Genomic DNA, 23402 nt, shown 5'->3' on the forward strand with positions numbered 1-23402 from the left:
GTATAATTGAGGGGAAATGCCTGTATCAGTGTTTCTGTGATCATAAAAATATGCATTATCCATTGTTCTCCTGGTACTTGCCAAACCAGGCATATATAATTCAAAGGAAAATCTTAGTCTACCCAAGTCTTCCAGAATGAAATTAATATGTGAAATCACTTCCTTTCAAAAGAAAGCCACTATAGCATGTGATCACAACATACATTGCATTTTGATCATCTTATGCTCAACCATTAGCCAAACCCATCAATTTCTTTCAAAAAAATGCTTGGGTGTTCAATAGGTAAGAAATCATAATTTTGTGTATATACTTATACTTTTAAAACTATGGAAGCATGGCATATAGATCTCCGAATGGCCTTCCAGCCAAAAACATTCTAATTCCTTATTTCATACATCTTTAAATTATTAATTTAATGTATTTTAATACCTCTAATACAATATCCCCTTCATAACAACATCAGAGGATAACCTTTGGCTTTTTTCTTTGCATCCCCAGGAAAATTTGCCGGCACTGTAAGTGCCCCCAGGCAGAACACTTTGAAACAGTGATGCCTTTAGAAATGGAGAAGACGGTGACCAAGCTGATGTTTGACTTCCAGAGGAATTCGACTTCTGATGATGACTCGGGCTGTGCCTTGGAAGAATATGCTTGGGTCCCTCCTGGGCTGAAACCAGAACAGGTATTTGTTGTTATTGCTTGTGGGTGGCATATGTAATATTGCATGGAAATGCTGCCATCTCATCAAGTAGGGTAATGGCTTGTCTTCCGCTTTCCCACATGAGAGAAGATGGTTAGCCCTTGAACAGCCTTTGCTGTTGTAATGTTTCAGGCATGCATAGAGTCCACAAAGCTGACATATAGCTGACAGAATGTCACTTGAGCTTGGTAAGGGGCTCTTCTAAAACAATTGCCCCATCATCCTACTCTAAAAAAACAAAAAGATACCTGAACATACCTGTAACCAAAAGATTAGTTCTATGTCCAGCAATGGCATCATCCAGTCTAGCAAAACAAGCAAACAAAAAACAAAAAAAACCCCCAAACCACAACTATTTCACTATCTTGCTGTTTCCTGTGTTTCTTATTTAGTAATCTGCTATCAATTCAGTAGTTGAAATTGTTGAGATGCCACCTATCAATCCCAGGACAAACAATGGCATCTCAGACAGGGAATCCACATCCATTTATCTGGATTTCAATCTACATCATTCAGAGGGACAGTGGAAATCTGTTCTGGCCTCCATACACATCCCTCACTCCTCCTTTTTCTGATAAGATAAAGTCATTTTAAAATCTAAGTCTGGGGGTGGTGGGAGAGGAGGAGAGTTCTGGGAAACACAGAAAAGAGCAGCTGGAATCTTCAGGATGGGATCCAGGAGTAAGTGAGACAAGGCAATCTGTTTCAGGCAATAATTACCTTAGGAAGCTAGGTAATTATGGTAAGAAGTGTTGTGGTAAAAGGTTCTCCTAAAACGCTGAATTAAGGTTGCAGTTAACTTGATTTAGGGATTATCCAGGAAAATCTGGCAGGAATCATTCATGGGAAACATCCTTCATTTCTAATGTATGGGTAATGTTTTTAGCCAAGATTCTGCATTTAGATGTTTGATTTACTTTAATGGGAACACTGATTATAATATTTGATAACTATTGTATCCGAACTTTATTGTATTTGTGCAAGTTTATATATATCCATTAGTTCTTGGGCTCTTTCAGCAGCAGGTCCTGCCCTCCTTGGATTTGTCCCAAGTTTACGTTCTCTTGATAGTTTTTTTTATGGGAGATTCCTGCAAGATAATGTTTCTGTTATTTTCAGTGTTGTCTTTCTTATGTTATCCACCATTGATTTTTTTGCATGTGACTGATTGATTGATTGATTGATTGAGTGATCGATCATGTGCCATCAAATTGGTGTCAACTCTTAGCAACCACACAGAGAGATTTTTTCCAGGATGATCTGTCCCCATCCTGGTCCTTCCAGTGTTCCAATGGTGCACCCATCACCACTGCAATTGAGTCCATCCACCTTGCTGCTGGTCATTCTCTTCTCTTACTTGTGACTACATAAAGTTAAAAAGGTTTTTTTTTTCTTACTTTTAATAAAGTTGATTTTAAATTATACTTTGTGTTATTGAATTAACTAACCAAAGGAGGGAGGTCTGTTTTGTCTAATCGTATTTTCTAAAAGCTACAGGTTGAAGAGTTGGCTTCACAGTCTATTTCCTTTTCTTGTTGTTACTTGCTAGTAAGGATTCATGCTGCAGGATCACTATTTGTCCCATACAAATAGAAAGAGGAAGATGACAGGTAAAGATATCTCCCTGGAAGATAATTAGCGGTAACAGTATCAAGCAGCAACACCAAGGCAGGCCAAGGTATATAAAACCCGGAGGACCTCTAGGAGAGAATTTAATTTAATTCTCCCATCTTTCACCCTATAGACTCAGCTTTTCTGTCTCAGAAATATTTTACAACCATTTCCTTAGTACTGTTGATACCAAGCTGCCCGTCTGAATATATTCATCAATCCATCTGCAAATGAAGGCTCTTTGCAATAAGAACATTTAAATTAAATAAGCATCAGGGTTTTTCAGATCATCAAACACTTTTCAAAGTACCCGTAGTTCAGATAATATGGTCCTAGGTTTTGGCCTACTCTGTTGAGCATATGATCATAGTATCGATGGAGATTTCAAAATGATTTTCATAGTTACACCCTTTTAGCTGCAGCTGAACCACACGTGGTCCGTTTCAACTAGGAAGCAATACATTTCTAGGCCAACTATAACCTCAGAAAATTAAGAATCAAAGACGATTGTGTAGAGGTTTTACACACTGCCATTATTTTTAGTTACTTTGAGATAGGCTTACTTAAGTTCCTGAAAATTAAATCTATAAAGTTATATCCGAAATAAAATCGCTGATATAATTGCTAAGGTATTTTAAGGAACAACATGGCAAATACTGAGCCAGTGATTTGTAATTGCTGGAATATTGGACTTAAATTGGGGAGATATAGATTTGGGGTAGATCTTCTGAATCCCTGTAGGTGTAACTTAAGGTACTCAGAGGTACATGTGGACATATATATTCCCATACATAGGGGCTCTTCTTTAGAATGTGCTATGATGAGGTTCTTATTCATGGAGAAACTTATAAGAGCATTCAATCATCAAAGCAAAATGCTTCAAGCAGCTCTAAAATCAGGTTTTGTGAGGGTGTGAGGGGGAGACATTTCCAGTACTTCTTATTGTGTTATTTCTTCCTTCATTTCTTTTCTATGGTAACCATTATGGCTGTGTGACTGCTGGAAGGATGATTCTGTTTGAAGGAGTCTCAGTCAAATCATCATTCTCAGTTGCATCTTCAAATCGCATCAAAAATATTTGATTTGGATATTCAATGGACTTCGCTCTTTTGCAGCATTTCTAACAGAGATTTTGCAGATTTTCTTCCATATATGGACAAAACATCAGGCACTTTGATGCTTTCCGATTACAATGTGTGATCATTTGTGAAATAAAATCTCTATACTTTGAATCTCAAATCTCAGATTTAACTAGAAACTTGCTATCTTTGAATTCAATTTAGATCTGGGCCTGAAACAGCTCATGAATCAGAAACATTCACATATAAGGTTGCATTACATGCCCGTTCACTTACAGAGCAACATTTAAATAAATAATACAAATAATATTAATAAATATATCTTAAAATTAAATATAGGTAGTCCTCATTTAGCAACCACAATTGGGACTGGCGACTCGGTTAAGTGAAGCAGTCGCTAAGCCAAACCGCAACTGTGCTTATGATCTTACTTCAGTTTTCCTTTGCTTTACAGACCTGCAAAGGTCATAAATACGAGGATTGGTTGTAAAGTTACTTTTTCATCATTGTTGTAACTGCAAACAGTCACTAAATGAGGCAGTCACTAAATGAGGACTACCTGTATATATACACTAATATATAATATTAAAGTCTACCAACAGAAATCCAAAATCCTAATCCAAATAAATGCAAAAATAAAATTGGATGTCCACATTGTGCTGAGAGATATGGTGATGCATTTAATGTATGTTTTCAGCAATCATAGTCAGAAGGGCCTCTGAAGATTGCAGAAGGCTACAAGTGGTGCAAAGCAAAAGCAGGAGGAAATACCAACCAAATTTTAAGCACTTTGCTCATTTTTTAGACTGATACTAGCTTATTCTAGTTTTTTTCAAGAAACCATGATTAAAACAGTTATGAAGTGTGTTATGTGAACACAGCCATGTTGCCCTTCTCTCCATCCTATTATCTCTAGGCACCATCAACAGCAGTAACTTCCTTCAGAACCTCTCTCTGGAACACCAAAGGGACAGGACACAGTAGGTGGTCCTTTGCAGATCTCACAGAGAAGAAACCAGGCCTTGCACAACTCACTGTACATTTCAGTCTTCCTGAAGAAATATCTCAGCATCTAAAATAAGAATTGCCTGTAGCCATTTAGGACATTAACAAGTTGGATAGGGCATGGTATATTGCCAGTATAAAATATTAATGTATCTTTATTATTTACATTTTGCTTGGTTCATTCATCTTTTCTCCTGTCATTTTTTTATGTTTGAAATTGACAGCTTAATTTGCAAAGGACATTGTGAAAAGTGGCTTGAATGGATAATTGCTCTAGTAATTGTTTTTAAAAATAATTCATGGAGGCCAGAAATCCTTCTTCAAATTGTTATACCATGTCTTTGCATATAAATATGATGGTTTTTTCCCTTAGGTTTGAGTTATAAACTCCAAAAGTGATTTGGTAATCCATTTCCCACAGGGTGCAATTTTTATCAGATTAGAGAAAGTCAAATTCTATCTCCCTCCTCTCCCTTTTTCCTCTAATAATGGGCTGTTATGATTTTGATTCATTATATTATGATTATTCTAAGTTGGAATCTTGTAAATTTAAAGATAACCTATAGGATGCTATGCTAATATAAGTGAATTTATTAAATATTAATCAAGTATGCCTGCAGAATGACTGTGAAGCGAGGGGGGGGGACAGAAATTTAAAGGGAATATAGATTTGAGAAGCATATATATATATATCCTTAGATTATCTTTCATCTTTCTGAGAGCTTCTCAGAAGATCCACATTGCATGACCCACCAAAGTGTTATTTAAGCTCCTGAGTTAATGTTAAACTTGAACATCTGGTGTTAGCTTTTTTTAAAAGCAGGCAAATAGAAAAAGAAAGTGTAAATGGGATGGTAGTGCTTCTGTCTTTATTGTATCTTAGTAATTTGAAGTCTCAAGGTTTTCAAGTAGTCTATGAATTGAAGGCATGAGAACAGCAAATGAAGCTGCATTACCAGCTGCTTAGCAACGTATAGAAGGTAGGTGCTTAGCAACAGGTGATCTTCAGTTCCTAAGTTACAGGCACGTAGATTCCTGCATATTAACAGGATTTATTGGACCAGAAGCTTGCACAACGATTGAGTGGTGTAGGATATTTAGGGTCAAATTATTTATTTCCAGATCTAGAGGACATCCTGCAAATTAGGCAGAGATGCATCCTTCAGCAACTCAGTAACTCAGACTTGCCTGTGTAGGGTTTTCAGGCATAAAAAAAACATATCCTTTTTTCCAGCTATAGCAGATAACATTAGATTTTTTTTTTTATGTTAACCCATAGTAGCCAACACTATGATTAAATTTATAACTGGAGAACTAGAGCTCAATATTTTGCTGGTCATCTCATTTGGGAAACTTTGGGGTGAGATAGAGTGGAGAGCTGTTCCATGGACTACCTTATCTGCTTAGACACAGATACCATTTATTTTCTGTCTTAGGACCTCTTCTGCATCCAACCCAGTACAAGCAGGGAGCCATTCGATTTCCTCCTTTCAAGTACAGTAGTAACAAACAGGAGGTGATGAGAACAGAGCTAGGACAATATGGGGGCCAGCAGTGGCCTTGTTCCAGGTGACCTGACCAATTTTATCAACCTGGTTTCACATCATTACATGAAAATGAGTTCTGTCTTCTGCATCCTGGCTCACATTCCCTGCCATTACTTCCATGAACAGCATGTAGACTAGGTTTGGATTTGCCTCACTGTATTGGATGAACCTAAGCTATTGTGGCCTGTAAATCATGTTTAGCTTATCATGTGAATTTAATGAATTCTGCCAGCTTTGGTTTAATTCAGCAATATGGATAAACTGTGTAACTATGCCAACTTCATATGTTTTTGTTTTAATAACAAAAAATTATGTTTGCCCTCTAATCTTGCCTCTTTTATTTTCCTGTATCACTTCATTTTCTTAATACATCACTATGCCTGCTTTTTAGCCTTCCATCCTGTCTGTTTCACTTCTAGTCAACCTGGCTCCTTTACCTCTTCTCTTCATTTCCCTGTTTTTTTTGGGGGGGAGGGGGATCTTTCTCGTGTTCAGTTCTCCTCTATGAGGTAGAGCAAAAAATGTTTATGCTTCTCTGTTTCTTCAAGACATAGTTCCCCTTTTTGCTAGTTCCCAGGTACAGTTTTGCCATTTTTCTCATTTTCTTCATGGAACTTGTACAATTTCTCAACATTTTATGGCTGGTAAATTGTTTTTAGAGTTGAAAGTGTTCATTTAGGGCTGTCGTTCCCATTGTGATGATTGGGGTATCAGCTGTTCTCAGATACTTCTGTTGATGGTCATCAAATTCTCTGATTCACATGATTTTTTTGTATTAAAAAATAGGGATCACCATGTAGAAGAGATAAGATACAGGAGGTGGCAGGTAGCACTGATTCTACTAAACCAGTGCACTTTGTAACTGTTTTGTCCCACATAGTAGCTATTTTGAGAATTGGCTAATCTGTCCCAACAACCATTTGAGGAGAAAACTTGCATGTTCTAAAAATTCCAAATGTGTCTACCAACCCCAAGCTTTGGGGACCTCGATTTAGGTCACTGAGTCTAATTCCCACAAATTCAGATTAAATATTGAGACCTTCAGTACATGACTGCCCAAATCACAGTGGTCTGCTTCCAGTGGGGAAGAATGGCAGGCTGACGCTCTGCCAAAATGCAGAGAGCCACTGCAGCTGAGAACATTGGCTGGGAGGCCAGTCAAAGGGAGATCATGAGATAGGCCACATGTGTTCCAGATGGAGATTCCTTCTGATTAAACTGCAGAAACAGAAAAGTTATTGCAGCTAGATCAGAAGTTAAACTGCCAGGAGCCCTGGAATTCCATCTACACTCAGTGGAGCTGATAAGGACATTAAATCCTTGCTTTCCCCATCTCTTTATTACTTGGGGAAGTAATTAATTACAGGTGAAGAGAGATTTCCTCTGTGGCAAAGATAAGACTCCTTGCAGTGAGTTAAACCTTATTTCAAGATTACAAAAAAACAAAACAAAACAAACAAAACAAAGAGAGATGTTGATTTAAAGATGCAAGAACTATTTGCAAAAAGCTTAGTTAAGAGAAGATCTAAGAAAGTTTTAAATGGATAAGGGGACAGTTTTTTCTTATTTCTATTTTTTACCATTTTTACTTTTGATGAAAGTGCTTTGATATAATTCTTCACTAAGCCAGTTAAAGAGAATAGCCTGGCATGGGAATGCTTGCTACCTATCTTTAAAGAGGTGCATGTAATTGGCAGATTCTGCATAACAAAAGATAAAAGTAAAGACTCAGACTGTGACATTTAGTTGCCATGGAGATGTGACGCTTGTTGTGGCTGAAGTAAAAGTGGCTGAAACAACAAGATAATAAAGAAAAAGAGAGAAGCTTGACTTTTTATTTTGCCTACTTGGGACATTTTCGTTTTTGGGATTAAAAATGACTACTAGAAAAATGGCAAAAGAGGGTAGAAGGGGCTCACTAGAACAACCTGCAATCACACAAGGTATAGTTCAAAATTTTTTTTGAACAAATGGCAGATAAATTTGATCAGATTGGAAATAAAATGGATGCTTTTGAAAAAAGAATGGATGAAAGATTTGTAAAGCTAAGAGAGGAGATGAAAGAAGATGCTAAAAAATATATGGAGACATAAAACAAATTAATGATAGAGTGGAAATTTTAGACAGCAAGTCAGAAGTCCAAGGCAGAGACTTGGAAAGAAAATTAGATAATTTGGCTTTACTGGAATTGAGAGAGAAGAATTCTGTTTGATATTTAGAGCTGTTCCAGAGGCTCCAGATGAAAATATTAGTGGTTTATTAATGTTTTGGCAATTTTTTTTGGATCTGGAAGAGGAAGATACAGTATAGAGGCAGTAATTTATAAGATTTATAGAATAAATTCCAGATAGGCCAGATTGAGCAATGTTCCTAGGGATGTTTTGGTGTATTTTGTTAGAAAGAAGACAAGGGATCAACTCTTGCAGCAGCATTTTAATACAAAACTGAAAGTGGGTAATACTGACCTAATTGTTTTAGAAACCTCTTATAGACTTTTTGCATGAAATGGAAAAAAATGCACTTGTGGTTTTGATGATTAGAAAAAAATTGGATAATAGAAAAAAGTGAGCTTTTTTTTTGTAATTATAGAGTAAGAGATAATTTTGTAATTATACTTATATTTACTGCAAAGGAAATTGGAAGCTTCTGCTTTTCTTTTTATTCTCTTTCATTCTCACTTTTGCTTTTTTCTTTCTTTCTTACTTTCTTTGCTTTTTTTACTCTCTATTAGTTTGTGTTAGTTTTTATGTTCTTTGTAAAACTTTTAATAAAATTTATATATAAAAAACAAATCACAGTGGTCTATGTGACACCGCTTCAGTTATTTAAAAAATGCTATCCTATTCCCTTTAGCCTTTTCAGAGATAAGGATGCTGAGTTCCTTCAGTCTCCTAATAACATAGCAGTCCAGCCACTGATTAAATGAAACCCATAGGTAGCAAGCAATACTTTTTAATTGGTTTAATTATAACTGCAGAAATAAAGAAGTAGAGAGCTTGAACCAGTTATAACAATATAAGATATGGCAGAATTGTGATTACCTTCACAAGAACATTCTATGAATAGAATCAATTCTCCAGCTGACATAAATAAGCTTAGTTAGATGATTTGGTGGAGCAATATTGATTTATACCAGCTGAACATCTGGTTCATAATGTGTAATCAGACAGTTCAGGCTGGGCTGTTCAGGTGTTGAGCTCCAAAGGAGGTCTGAGAGCTCACAGTAGATACACAGAATGGGCCCTCCATTAACTGAGCTAAAGAAACTGATTATCCATTTTTGCCCTTTTCCATTTCTTATTGCAGGATCAAATGTAAATTACTTGATAGTGATTCTATACCTCTAGCAGTTTGTGTTCAAGGTGTACTAGAAATTAGTTCAGTCCAAATTTTGTTCTCTCAGACCTTTAAATATTTTATTGTGCTACTAATGAAAGCTTTAAATTATTATTTTTTCCTGGTGTTTTTAATTTCTACTACCTGATGGCTCTGTTGTTGATGATGATGGTGGTGGTGGTGGTGGTGGTGGTGGTGGTATTTTATATTTTAAGCTACAGGTTTCTGGCTGGAATTTTAGAAGATAATTTTTGAAGTATAAGCTGCAGTGAAAACAATGTCTGAAAGGCTACACATAATTGTTTTAAATAAAATAATAAATTAGAGTTCAGGTATGAATCAATACCTGATTCCCAGAAATATCAGGACTAGCCTGCTTTGCCAAGCAAACATCTCTGGTCTTCAGAGAGTGGATGGAAGCAAAAGAGAGCTTGGATGAACCCAGATATACATGACAAGTGGCCATTTGAGCCTTAGGACATTCAGGAAAATAGCTGAAAATCTCAGAAGATACTAGTACACAGAATGCGAATAGGTTAAATAATTATAATGCTTGGAACATTAACATTCAAAATTGTGATTCATGTTTTCAGAATAGGCATTTTTTTCCCCTTCTTATTTACGTTTAGTACTCTAAGGCATTTATATAATATAATATCAAGAATTTCAGCATATTATATCAATATCATTGTATCAAAATGACAGGTCCTCAAATTGAGAAGATGGAGCAATAAATATATACAAAATATATACCAAAAAAAAAAAAAGAATGTGAATAGGTTTATTAAATGGGCAGAAGACAATAATGTTTTCCCAATTATGATTAGATCCCCCCATTACCACCATTTTTCTTATTTAAATTATCAGGCAGCCTAAGCAAAATAACCCTTTTCTCACTTCAGCACAAAGTAATGTCAGTAACGGTCATGGATAATATGAGGTGCTTATTCCAAGGAATGTTCATTTTAGTATAAACGTAATAAATAACTGAGCTGCCTACTTCTCATCCTAAGTATTCAGTGCTGTTTGCTTTAGAATTTATGCCATAGTGGAGCTGTCTAAAGCTCTCCTGACAATCTGCAGGACATATTTCTAATGCTTTTACCACAAATTAGCATCCTAGAAAACTGAGGGTGCCAATTTCTTTGGTGCTGGGGAGTTATAGTCTATGAAACAAGCTTGCAATGGATACTAAAGACTGACTGGAAGTCTCAGGGATGTCTTTATTTGTTGTGCATTTGGGGTGGGGGGAGGAAAGATAATTTTATTTTTGTCATTCAAAGGAAAAATGGAAGCGACACAAATCTGATGGAGCTCAAAGTTAGTTAACACATTGCCTTCGCCTCTCTCCAGTGAGAGAATTTCCATGCATCTTATAGAAGCCACCTGCCTGAACCTAGTTATCAAAAGCCAATTTCTGAATTGTTTTCACTTCAAGATATTGTTTGATAGATTGATCAGAGAGCCAGGTCTTCACCTAATGTGTCCAAAATATGATGATTTGAAACTGATTATTTATGCCTCAAATGAGAAGCCTGGTTTAATGTGTTCTATAACCCATTTGTTTGTTTTCTTGATTATCCATGATATTTCCAGAAGTCTTCTGTAACTATCCTGCTTCTTCAAAGCCCAACTTTCCCTTCCGTAAAGTGCCAAAGGGAAAATGTTTGCTTGAATGAATCTGATCTTCATAGGTATAGACAAGTGACAGAATATCTTTTCCAAGGTGTTCTTATCTTGGACACATTATGTAAAGACCTAACTCCCTAGTCCATAACAATGGGGAAGGTGGAAGGAAAGAAAAGAGGAGGATGACCATTAGCAAGGTGGATGGACTCAATTACAATGATGGTGGATGCCCCATTGGAAAACCTGTTGGGGACAGATCATCATGGAGAAAATCCATCTATGTGGTTGCTAAGAGTCAACACCAACTTGATAGCACATAATCAATCCAAAGTCAAGGGCTCTCAAACTGTGGGTTGTAACCTCACCAAGGGTCACAAGCAATTAACAGGACGGGGTGTTGTCACAGCATTATATAAAAGCTGATCAGCCTTCCATAAGGGAAATGGGAACACTATTAAAACTTCTTCCTGCTTTGCATGGTCAAGCCAGCAGTGGGGAGGAAAGCTCAGAGTGAGTTTTGAGAAATAGCTAAAACCATGGGACTAACCTTCTGTTTAGAACTATCTGCCAATCATAGCATTGTGATTGAAGGATGGTCTCCTGCTTGCTGGTGGCTTTTGGCATGGTGCATTGTCGTATATCTGGAGTGTCTCTAGAAGTATATAGTTAAATTCAGTATTTTTTTAAAAAAAATCTAGCCTTTCAAAAGTAAGCTCAGGTCAAGAAAGCTTGATGAAAGTTGTATATCATTTAGTAAGTGGTGCATGTGTTTTTTGCCCAACATTAATTCCACTTAATTCATTAGTTCTATTCATAGTGGGGGGTGTCACACTAATTTGTTTATCATTTTAGGGAGTTTCAGTATAGCAAAGTTTGAGAGCCCGTCTTAACCAATGCTGCTCCAATTAAATCAGTTTCCTCTTACTAATGTGTTTTTTCTTTTCCAAAATGAATAGCTGATCCTAGATCACTTGAATCAAGTGAACTTCATTTCTGTATCTCCTGAACATTTAAAAGTCAATATAGTAGGTGCTGGACAATGATTTTCAATGCTGGACAGAATATCTTCATGCTGCTGAAATCAATCTTCCTGACTTTAAAGTGGCTTTAAGGGGGGTTAAATAAAGTGACCGAGAGGACAGGTCTATGGAATCACTGTTAGTCTTGAAGGTGCAATCTTACCTTGAGGTTGGGGGAAGAAATGTCTCTACTTACAGAGGAACAGTGGATGGAGGAAGGCGTTGCTTTGGTCTCCTGCTCTTAAGCATCTCAGAGACATCGAGCTGACCATCATGAAAAAATAACGCTGGACTGCAGAGGGCCTTGGCCTCATCCAGAGGGCTGTTCTTATGCTCTCAAGTAACTGATGGCCCTCCAGATATTTTTGACTGCAGCCAGTTTTGTCAATGACCCTAATGCCTTGTGATAATTGGATATACAATGCAGCAGTTGTGGAGGGTGACAGATCACTATGAATAGTCTAAATAATAGTAACATGTACAATATGACCACTGTGTCTATGCTTGATCTCATGAGGCACTAAATTTTTCCCTGATTCATTCTTTGATAAATCTAATATTTTATCCATAGCCATTGAATTAGGTTTTAAGAGCTTCTGAGGTTAGTCTCTGACCTGTTTCTTTCTGTTCTATGCTGCTATTGCAGAAAATCTGATGCAGTGAACCGCAGCTCATGAAGCTTATGCGTTTTAATGAAATTTGATCATGGGAAAAGCTGCTATCGGACTCCACATGATTTTTTTGTTACCACCGACTAACACGGTTCTCCTCCTGTAATGACTGGTATTGCAGGTGATTTTAACTGAAATGTAAGGAGAGGAAAAACTAATCCATAATTTTATTTTTATAGCTAGGCAAGTAACAAAAAGCCCAATTATGCATCATTCTGTCACGCCACTTTGTTCATACAGAAGAGCTTGTGATATACATGGCTTTTTTGTTGTGATTTCACATGAGTGTAAATAATATAATAGTGCCAGTTAAATTCCTCTCCTTATCAGGTTGGGAGTAAGACCAAAAATCTGAAGCATGCTTAAACCCCATTGATAATAGTGGAATATGATATATTTTTAGACCTGGTTTGCACTTAAGTCTCATGAACTTTAGGAATTAAGTAGGTTTAAGCATTCATTATATTGACTCAGGCACCATTGTTTTGCTGTAACTTATTTCTTTGTAAGATATATGCCAAACGTATTCAGGCTCAAAATGCTAATATAAACACCTTTTCTGCTAATCTGTTATTTTTATTCACATTCTTCTATCTGTTTTGTAGTTTGGGGCTGAAACGGAATTGAGACGAGGTTTTTTGTTTTCTTTTGTTTTTACTTTATAGCACCTGGGGCATGGGATTACATTCATGCCTTCTTGTTCCTCAATTTTAATATGGATTAATGTGGTTTATGAACAACAACATCCAACCTACAGGGGTTATTTTTGAATGATGGTTATCCTGATAGACAGGCTGATTAAATCTATTATGTGATCTCTTTCTGACAGCCTCTCTCTGGAAATGCCGTTTAGCAAGTTTGGCTGTTTTCATTCATCTTTGTTTTTTTGTCTTCTGCTTATGGTCCAGATAATAAATAATTCTCAATAAGGAAACAGCCATTTTTAGCTGTCAAATTCCAGAAACGTCTTTCCCTTCTCTCCCTTTCACCATCTTGAAAACATTATATATTCTAAGTGCTATATCCAATAAGCAAAACAGGACAAGAGCTTTCTCCATTTTACCTACATTATTTCCTTATGTGTTTGTCCCTGTCTTTATCATTGGAAAAATAGTTAAACCTCTTATGTGGCTGTAATGTTATGTGGGAAAGACCCTGGGAGACTGGGCAAAGAGACACTGCCAAGGGAATGGCTGGATAAGAGACAGCACAGCTCGCAGCTAGATAGTGGGCAGGGCAAGAAGCTCAGAAGGGACCCTCCCTAGTTTCTCAGGCTGTAAAGGAGACGGGGAGGGGGGAGAATTGCACTTTCAGACTTGCAAGATTCTGTCAATGTAGCAATACAATAAAGTAGAATTAGCTCATCTGGTTGTGATTCCTATCTGCTTTACCCCGGAAGGCTGACAGTGACTTTGAAGCAGAAAATAAGATGTCTATAAATATCTTCAGCAACATTGCGTTTTTCTCTTCAAGTGTTCAGAGATTATGTCCACCATTAACCCGTTCTAGTATACAGCTTGGATTGAACAACTGCCTGTTTGGAAAGGAATGAGATTTTGTTGAAGCCAAAACAAATATATATATATTTAAAGCATTTCTGTACTACCTGTCTAGCAAGTGTGACATTTTTTAAATTGCCTAGGTGTTACCACTAGAAAATGTCAGTATCTATACTTCTTCAGTTTATACCCTGCAGATATTTTTCCTCCTTCTCTGTAGCGGTAGAAAAGTAATCAAATGAGTCTGATTACATGTAATAGTGTCTTCCTGTTTTTTCTTCCTACAAAAAGGAGGTTGGCTTTTCTGCTTCATTATCTGGGTGCTTTAACATTCCTTTAATTTTAAGCTTTTGATGAAGGATGCTGGTTTTTATCTTTTTCTCTCTTTAGCCATCTCTCTTCTCCTATGTTTTCTTTCCTCTGGATGTAACTGAAGTATGGAAAATCATCTCAGTGAAGCAATAATAAGATTGTAAAAGCAGGATATTTGCCCAATTTTTTCAGCCATCTTATAATGGAGCACAATGCAAGAACCACATACCCCAATCGTGAGGATTGTTTTTCTCTTTTGAAAAACATATTGAAAGCTATTTTATGTGAAGGAGAATGGGGGAAAGGTATCTAGAATAAATGTTTGGCACTGTACTACCATAGTAAATAATTGAATCTAATATGGGATCTTATAAAATCTTTCCCTTATTGGCAAATATGGCATCAGTTGGAACATGGACAAGTAAATTTTGTCTTAGAAGAATATCATCTCTGGTTTTCATTTAACTATTATTTGTGTGCACATCTTTAAGCAAGTACAAGAATCAAGTAAAAGAACGGCCTAATGCAAGCTATAAATTCATGTTTTCTGGCTTGATTTTCCTGTTCCAACTATTTTTTTATGTAATTGGCACATAGTTGTTGAATGAACACTGTCAGGAAGCTTATGGCATCTTTTTCCAGTCTGGTACCCACCAAATGTGTCGGGACTACAGAATTCCAGCCAACTTGATTCTAAAATACGCTTTCTTTCATGTTCACTCTATTTAGGGCTCAGATATAGCCCACTGGAGATGTATCTTGCAGACCCTCTGTCTGTACTTTACTTCTCTTTATAGCTTGACAGACCAAATATTCATAAGGGAAGCACCAACCTATATTGGCCATGTCATACTTTTTGTATTTGACATACTGATATATCAGTATAAACAAATCTGAAGTTATTTTAGAAAATTAAAAAACTAGCCCAAATTTAAAGCATTCAAACAAACAGGTTTATTCTGAAAGAAAAACATCAGGCACAGAAACATGGATTCTAACTGCAAGGCCTATGGCCATTTTAAGTAGATGGGCTGGAGAAGAAACTAGATGGGTTAGTAGAAGCAGCACTGCGGATTCAGACAGTTTTTAAATCAAGAGCTTGCGGCTGCTTCCTCTGCAAAATCAGGTTTGTCTAAGCATTTCTCATGGAAGTAATGAGACAGAGTCACAAGTGGCTTTTGCTCCTGCGAGAGCTAGGTAGGCCGACATCAATAATGCATCTAAAGTAAGGCAGCAAGTATAAGAATTCAACAGTGAAAATGTTTGGAGAATAGAGAAGCTTGTACTATGGGAGTAAAATTCTTAGGATGATTTCTGTCAAAACTGTTATATTTGTTCTACTGGTCTCAAGTATAATACAATTTCCAGTGCTTTCAATGACCTGTAAATATTCATCTATGACCACATTCATCTATGTTACCTTATTATACAAACATATTCATGTGGTGATCGTACAGATTAGCATTTGTAATTGGAACTCTGTTGCAGCTCAGTTGAATGGGTTTTGAGATGGCTAGAAGGATTCCTGTTTGCTCTTCCACTGTTCTTTGCTTTCTACCTCTGCTGGTACATCATCTGTTACTCCTAGCTTGCTTCCTCCTCATTTTTATCCCTAAATGGTAACATGAAACCAAATAGGATGATGCCCAGGCAGTTGGTAGGCAGCTTAACAGCTGCTCATATGCATGCTGAAAATATAATGGAAATGGGAAGTTGAAGGTCTTTTCTACTATGGTCCTCCCCATTGCAATTTGGAATTACTGAGGGCTCATCACTGCAAGCTTTTAGGAAAGGCCTGTATAGTCATACAGCCTTTTCCTCACTTGTTTTATAGACCTACAGTAGTCTTGATCTTTAGTTACAGTTGCCCCCTAGATTTAGTATTGTCTAACCTGGATGCTTGTTATTAAGGATTGTGAAATATTCTGCTGTTTTCTTATTGTACTACACCTTATTATGTAAACTGCCCTCAGAGGTCTTTCTCCTTATAAATTGACTAAGAAGTATTTAAAATCCAGAAGTACAATAGATGTAATGAACACAAATTGGAGGTGGGCAGCTGTTTTGCTGGTAGATATATTTGGTATGTTGTCAGCACTCTTACCAAGGGCCACTAAGCACAGCGTGATCTAGTCACAAAATGGCTGATAACTATAGATGTAACCAGTAACTAAACAGCCATTTACCAGTAAACTGGCATGGTTACTTTTTTATCACCTGTAGCATTCAGGTTTATCTTTGTCTTGCCTCTGAGCAAATTGGCACTTTTCCAAACAATCATTGGGCTGTAGCTATCCATTATATTTATTTTTGAAGAATGTGAGATCCAGGAGACCTTTCTTGAAATGAAGATAAAAAGAATCCAGAAAGAAATTGCACAATTGGTGCCAAGAGGATCCATCCAGGCCCTCTGGTGCCATTGCCATCATGTCCTATGCCATGTTTTTTCTTAGGATTTAAAATATCAAACAAACACAATGCATTGTGAGACAGTTTGGTCTAGGAGTTAAGGCACCAGGCTAGAAATCAGGAGATGGTGAGTTTTAGTCCCGCCTTTGGCAAGAAAGCTGGCTGGGTGACTTTGGGCCAGTCACTCTCTCTCAGCCCAACTCACCTCACGGGGTTGTCGTTGTGGGGAAAAAAAGGAGGAGGAAGGCGTATCGCCACCTTGAGTTATTCATAAAAATAAGAAAGGCAGAATTAAAAGATTAAAAAAAAACCACAGTGTATCGTGCCTAGAAATAAGGCATCTCTATGATTTGCATGAACATATACAGTGGTTACATATTCCTTGACTACCCTTATTTTTTAAAGGTTATTAGCTATTGTTGTTGCTGTTATTATTGCAATCCATCCTATCTCTATAGATTCTCTAACTTTTGTTTCATGCAGGTATGATATTCCTTGCTTCTGGGAGGCCTGTTAACGACTTCCTATGGCGTTATTATTTATATCATACACTTTCATTGGTTGATGGTTGTACTTTATGAAAGGTTTTCAGTTTTCCTATTTTTATACTTCAGTATTTGACATATGAAATCTATGGGATTGCACTTCTACCTCAGATGAAACTTGTCTGTTAATGTTTGCAGCACCAGCATAAGATTATGTTGCAAAATGACATCCTGGAGCTGATGTCTAGAAGCACATTTTACCATCTCAGAATTTTTACCCTCTTTATTATCTGTACATTATGTTCCCCAGGGTGTTGTCTCTCAGGAATAAAACACTGAAATGGATGCTGCAGAAACATTTAGATCTAGGGAAAATTTAGTGTCAGTAAAATGACTTGCATATTGCTGAAGCCATTTTGAATCTCTTACTTTAAAATGACACTGTTGATCAAATTATATGGGGTAGAGTTAAAATATAAGTGAAAAGCTATGCTTGGCAATTGTTCACTTTTCCTCTAATTCCTAAGGAGGATTTTCCATTGTGAATCAAAGCTGAACGTAGTATGATTACACCTATTTTTCAAGAAATTATAAAGCTGTATTGATGAGTTTATCAGAGCATGTATCTTTCAAAACATTTAGTAATCTACTAGACTCAACTTTGATCTTGCCCCTGTTTTCACAGGTGTGAGAGCCAATTTAGGTCTCACACTCAATATCACATAACACGCAGCCCTATCATTTCTTCTAAAGGCAGTTCAATGAAGCTTATTTTATGTAACTGAGCAGAAGACAGTATTTATTAAACTTTTTTTTTACCAAAATGTATTTATTATGATTTAGTTATTATATTGTGCCTTTCTTCTAGGAGCACAAGAGATTTATATGGAGTCACCCTTCATTTTTATTCCCATAATAGTGGTCCTCTGAGGTACATTGGGAGTTAAGAGAGTGACTGACTGAAAGTCATCCAGTGGGTTTCATTGCGGGTAGACTTAAACACGGTTCCGTCCAATTCTAGACTTAACCTTACCTTAACAATTACACCAAACTGGTTCTCTTTTCTCCCAATCAGATTCTGAAGGGGTGTGCTTTTTCAGTCTTCTTTGTGCACATTTATTGAAGAAAATGACAATCATGCTTCTGTAGAATAATTCACTAGAACAACAATAAACTTGTGGCGTCAGTCACAATGGGAGCCAAATGCCTTATCCGTGCAATTGAGCAAACGATCCTTTTTTGCTCATTATAATGATTCTGTGTATGTTTAAATCCATGTTTTTTGGAGTAAATGACAGACAGAGATGGCAAAACCAAATCTCTCAGGAGCTGTCATCATAAATTCTGCCCTCTCATAACAGACAGGAGAGTGGCTTATAGTGTCATATATGTGACCATGCATGACAGCAATTACAGATAATTGCACTTGTGTCCTGTCAAGCTTTGGATAATATGTGTCAATTACTGGGCCATCTAGATGGGTCAGTAAAGAGCAGTGATTTTTATTGCTATAATTGGAAGCATTTAAGGGGTATGTTGTTTTGCTTTGTCTGGGGTCTAGTTATAGTTTCATTATATTCCATTCTGGTTCCAGCTCCTCACAAAATCTAGTTTTCTCTTGGAGAAAACATTTGGAGCCACATTTTTCCATATTTATGCCCATAATTATATCATTTACATTTCTTTATGCTGGCAATGAGATGTTCTAATCTTCACTGCATGTTTGCATCGCATCTTCATGCCAGTGGTGCATTCTGGGGCGATGTCTGAATAAAATGACTGGATCCGGCGAACTAACAGTAAACTTACTTCTGAAGCAAAACAGATACAGTATATCCCAAACAATACATAAAGTACATCAGAATAAACCTGGCAGGAATGTCAAGCTCTCTATATAGAATATGCTTGGTCTTACATTGACCCTGTCCAGTTGTAGCTTCTCTTAGCAAAATCTCAAGAGATCCATGCTACATAACTTTGGGGGGGGGGGGGGTTGGGTGGTGGCGGCTTTGTTCGTTGATTGGTTAACGGGGGAACATGCTGCTAAATCTGAATATTCAGAAAAACCACATGATAAATTCCATCAGAATATAAATGAAGAAATAAATATTTAAAATCACATTTAAACAAAACAAGGTACCATAGCATGCCAATTAACAGGTAGGTTTTAAAACTGCCATTGTGCAAACCTTTTGTACACAAAAAGCCCTGCAAAGTTTCAGCCATATATCTTCAAGAGCTTCATCACAGTAACTTTTGAAATGAGCACATGTAAGGCAGAGATAGAGGAAAGGACATCACAGCACCTCCAAACTGTCCAGCAAAGAGCCTACAGAGGAGTTATGCTGAAGTAATGTAGAAGCAGTCATCCTCCAATTTAAAAATAAAAACTGTCCAAACTTTTCTTCTCCTTACTACTTCTCCCTTGCTTCTTACTAAAGATTAAAGCTTCCCCCATCCTCGATCCACTTGATTTTCTGGGCTGACAGGCTGGTGGCAGGGCTTATTGGCAGGGTTAGCTTCTGGAAATGATGTGGAGAGAGGCCAAATGAAAAATCTTCATAGGATGTAAATCCTTGGGTTTTCTAAGCCGAAATCTTAAAAACAGGGGTCCACTTTTCTATTTCTGACCACTTGATTTCTTGGCTGCCAGGCTTGGCATCCTTTCTTTAGACTTGGGAAGTGTATCTCCTTAGGAGAACGATGCAGAAGGATGGCCAGTGTCATGGTATAATTTATTAGAGTTGTGATTTGCTGCAGGATCAGCTTCAGAAAGAACATCACACAACTTAATCCACTCTCTTCAACTTTGTTCCTTTCTGAAAGGAAATCTACAACAGTACTTGAACATCTGCCATTCCAGAAAGCAGAAAGAAGTCCATAACATCACCACATTGCCTTCAGACCTCTCCACAACAGTTCGAGGGTACCTGATCCAATTTAACACTTTGAATCATCTTGGAGATTCATTTAAAGATTTGATACAATGAGATGAATCAATTAAATATCCTCCACTCCATATCACATGTTGGAGCTTCACATAGCCATTGTAGTTATTCTGCAGGAAGTTTTGTATGATTTGTGTTATTTTGGCTTAACCTCCACATAAGCATGTTTAGAATTGCAGTATAAGCAGAATGTGATTTCTGGCTGGTTTTAGTAATCAAAACCAGAGACAGCTATCTTTGCATAAGCCAACAGCCTGGATAGGAAAGCATGGGAACAAATATTTAAAAATGCTAAAATATGTATGGGAAAGTTTTAGTTTTCAAGACACTATACATTTTGGATTTTTCTGGATGCTACTTTTATTAGTTGGCTTCTCATATGGATCTGGTTGGCCATGGTGGACTAGATAGATTGATCTAGCACAGCAGCTGAGTGTCATTTTATTATGCATGATACCTTGCTGGTGGATGCCATATTCAGGGAAATGGCTGGAAAGTCTATTTTTTTCTTTTAAATCATTTTTATTAATCTTTTAAAAGGGAGAGAGAGAGAAAAAATGAGCAAACAAAAATAGGGGGCTGGAATTTCTAAAGTTCCCAAAGCTTTTAAAAAAATAATTATAATATTTTTATTAAACATTTTGGGGGAAGGAAGGAAGGGAGGGAGGGAGGGAGGGAGAGGAGAGGAAAAAAAGAAATATAAAACACAAAGGGAATAAACAGCAAATTTACAAGCATCACAGAATTAAATAAGACTAAGTTTATTAGATAAGAATTTCAAAGTTTCATTAGTTGGTTTGACATAACTGAATATTGTATCTTTTAAAAAACTGCATGTCTTTGTTAAAATCCAATTAGTTTGTACCTTTCAACAGCAAATCAGCACAGTATATATTACAACGTAATTTCTATCCAAACAGTGAAAGAACTATCATTTAACAGATCATTGAGAGTTAAAATATTATGTTAAGAGAACCCCAAATTTCAGATGTGATACAAGCCCATCTCAAAAATGATTTCCAAGTTGAATTAAATCCTATGTCAGATTTACTTTTTAAATACAAAATTATTTTGGACATTAGAAGGAAGTGTACATACTTTCCAATAAAAAGCATCAAATATCCTTCCAGCAGTTGACCAGATAGAAAGCTGGTTTGGTATTCTTTATGGGAATATAAGGTTTAATAATATTTAATTAAAAATTAGAAGGCTGGAAAGGAAATTCCAGCTTTTAGAAATGGTTTCATTCTACTATAAATCATTCTCCAAAAGTGTTGAGCTTTACAATGTTGCCACCAAAGATGGAAAAATAATACAACCTGAACTTTACATTTCCAACAGTTTTTAAAAATGAACTGTCCATCACTGGAGTAATACATCAGCAGCAAAACAACCTATACCAATTTTGTCTTAAGTATAATATTGGGTGTAAATTTAATGCTTTTCCATTGAAATCCCCCATTGCTGCATATCAATTATTGTGTCTAAATTCTGCATCCATTTCCCAAAGCTTTTTAAAAAATTCCTCCAAGATTTTACTTCTCTCTAAGGAATGTGCAGCTGACTTTTAAAACTGAAGAATTTAAAAAGAAGAGAAAAGCAACAGAAGTGAAATACCAAATACGACTGATGTAGAACTATTTGCATTGCAAGCTACTGTAATTCTTTCCCTCAGTTCCTTTGAATAAAATTGGCTCGAGTTAAAAGAGAATTTCTCCTGGTTGCTTCATTTATAAAGCTCCCCCCACCTCATTTTTTTCCCTTTATGCTTGAAGGAACTGTTAATTCCTAACATGCTTATTACCTTCTTACTGGCACTATCTTTATTTAACTCCTTACTGTTTGAACTGCTCCTCTATATAGCAAAATGAAAAATCAGTATTTGGGGGGGGGGGAGGAAAGATCTCTATTTATAAAAATAGCTTTGCTTTGTCTTGCTTTGCTCTGACCAATTTCTGAAATTCTTAGTTGGAAGATTCTCCAAGATTCATCTGATGCAAGATTAGACCTGCTTTAGCAATTGCTTCCAACATTTTAAATTCTACCATGCAACGCGTTTGCATTATATTAGTAGTTGCATTTAATTTCACATTTATCTCTGATGGCCTTCAGTATGAATAACATTCTGTGCTATTCCTCATTTTCAAAACAGTTGTCTAAAAAGCACATAGATGCACGCATACAGAGTGTATGAATTTGTATGAAATTTGGGAGAAGGCACATCTATTTTTACAAAGGTGATCCAATTCTGCTAAAAAATTCCTTTCTTTCTTTTTAAAATCAGTATGTGAACACACCTGGCAGCTAACTCAAACTTGTATCTGTTTTCTGAAATTTGATCTACTTCATCCCTTCATAAAAGATAAATTCTCATCCAATTCTGTCAAAAAAAGATCTAGCTGAATTTCCAAATTTAGGTAGGATTCCATCTCCAAAACTAATACAGAGCCTCTGAATCAGTCCAAGCCTGTTTTGCACATCACTGAAGGAGATAACAATCTACTCCTGAATAAATACCACCATACAGCATGCAAATTGAGTTACAATACACCAGTAATAAAAACCCTGTTATACAGAAGAATCTCCCATAAAGATACGGAAACTCTTCTCCTCTGAGTTCTAAGAATTATCCCAGCTCCAAAATCTATACTTTTCAAAATTTCATTTAGGATGGCAGCTTTGTGTCATCCATCTATCAATCTCCTGCATTGCCTTCTATTATTTGTAACTAACAGAGATTCGGAGAAAGGAAAACATTTTACAAAGATTATGGAGAACACAGCCAATTTCAGTGTGCTCTATGCTGAATTTCTTCAAACCACCAGCAGCCCGTTTAGCTCTGTTTCCTCTGTCATTTGTTCATTCATTCTGACAGCAATGGCAGCCACCCGGTATACGTCATAGTGATATAGCAAACAGAAAACAGGACATGACAAATCAGGGAAACCATGTAGAATTACATCCCCACGTTCATTGTAGTACACTGGTAATTGAATTTACTCCTTTGATCAATCAGCTGTTGTTTAATTAACTACCCATTTATTGACTTATGATAGTAGGATTCATAAATAATCTAATTAATGGCTGCCCTAAGTCATCCTTTATGAGAGACATGCTGAAGTGTGGATATACTTCAACATTGTATGTTGAA

The 23402-nt window shown here is 36.6% G+C and overlaps 1 protein-coding gene across 8 annotated transcripts in view; it reads left to right on the top strand.

The window, feature by feature from the left end:
- Positions 1 to 23402, top strand: part of PRICKLE2 (prickle planar cell polarity protein 2) — a 301204-nt gene that overhangs the window by 198730 nt on the left and 79072 nt on the right. For all 8 annotated transcript variants that reach the window (XM_088134397.1, XM_088134398.1, XM_088134401.1 and 5 more), the window contains one exon: positions 500 to 683. In XM_088134397.1, the coding sequence (XP_087990523.1) occupies positions 500 to 683 (184 nt within the window). The remainder of the gene's footprint in view (positions 1 to 499; positions 684 to 23402) is intronic.

This window comes from Python bivittatus, unplaced genomic scaffold (assembly GCF_059951505.1).
Source record: "Python bivittatus isolate LINGU-HERP-01145 unplaced genomic scaffold, Pbiv_v1 ctg000080_np1212, whole genome shotgun sequence".
NCBI lineage: Eukaryota > Metazoa > Chordata > Lepidosauria > Squamata > Pythonidae > Python > Python bivittatus.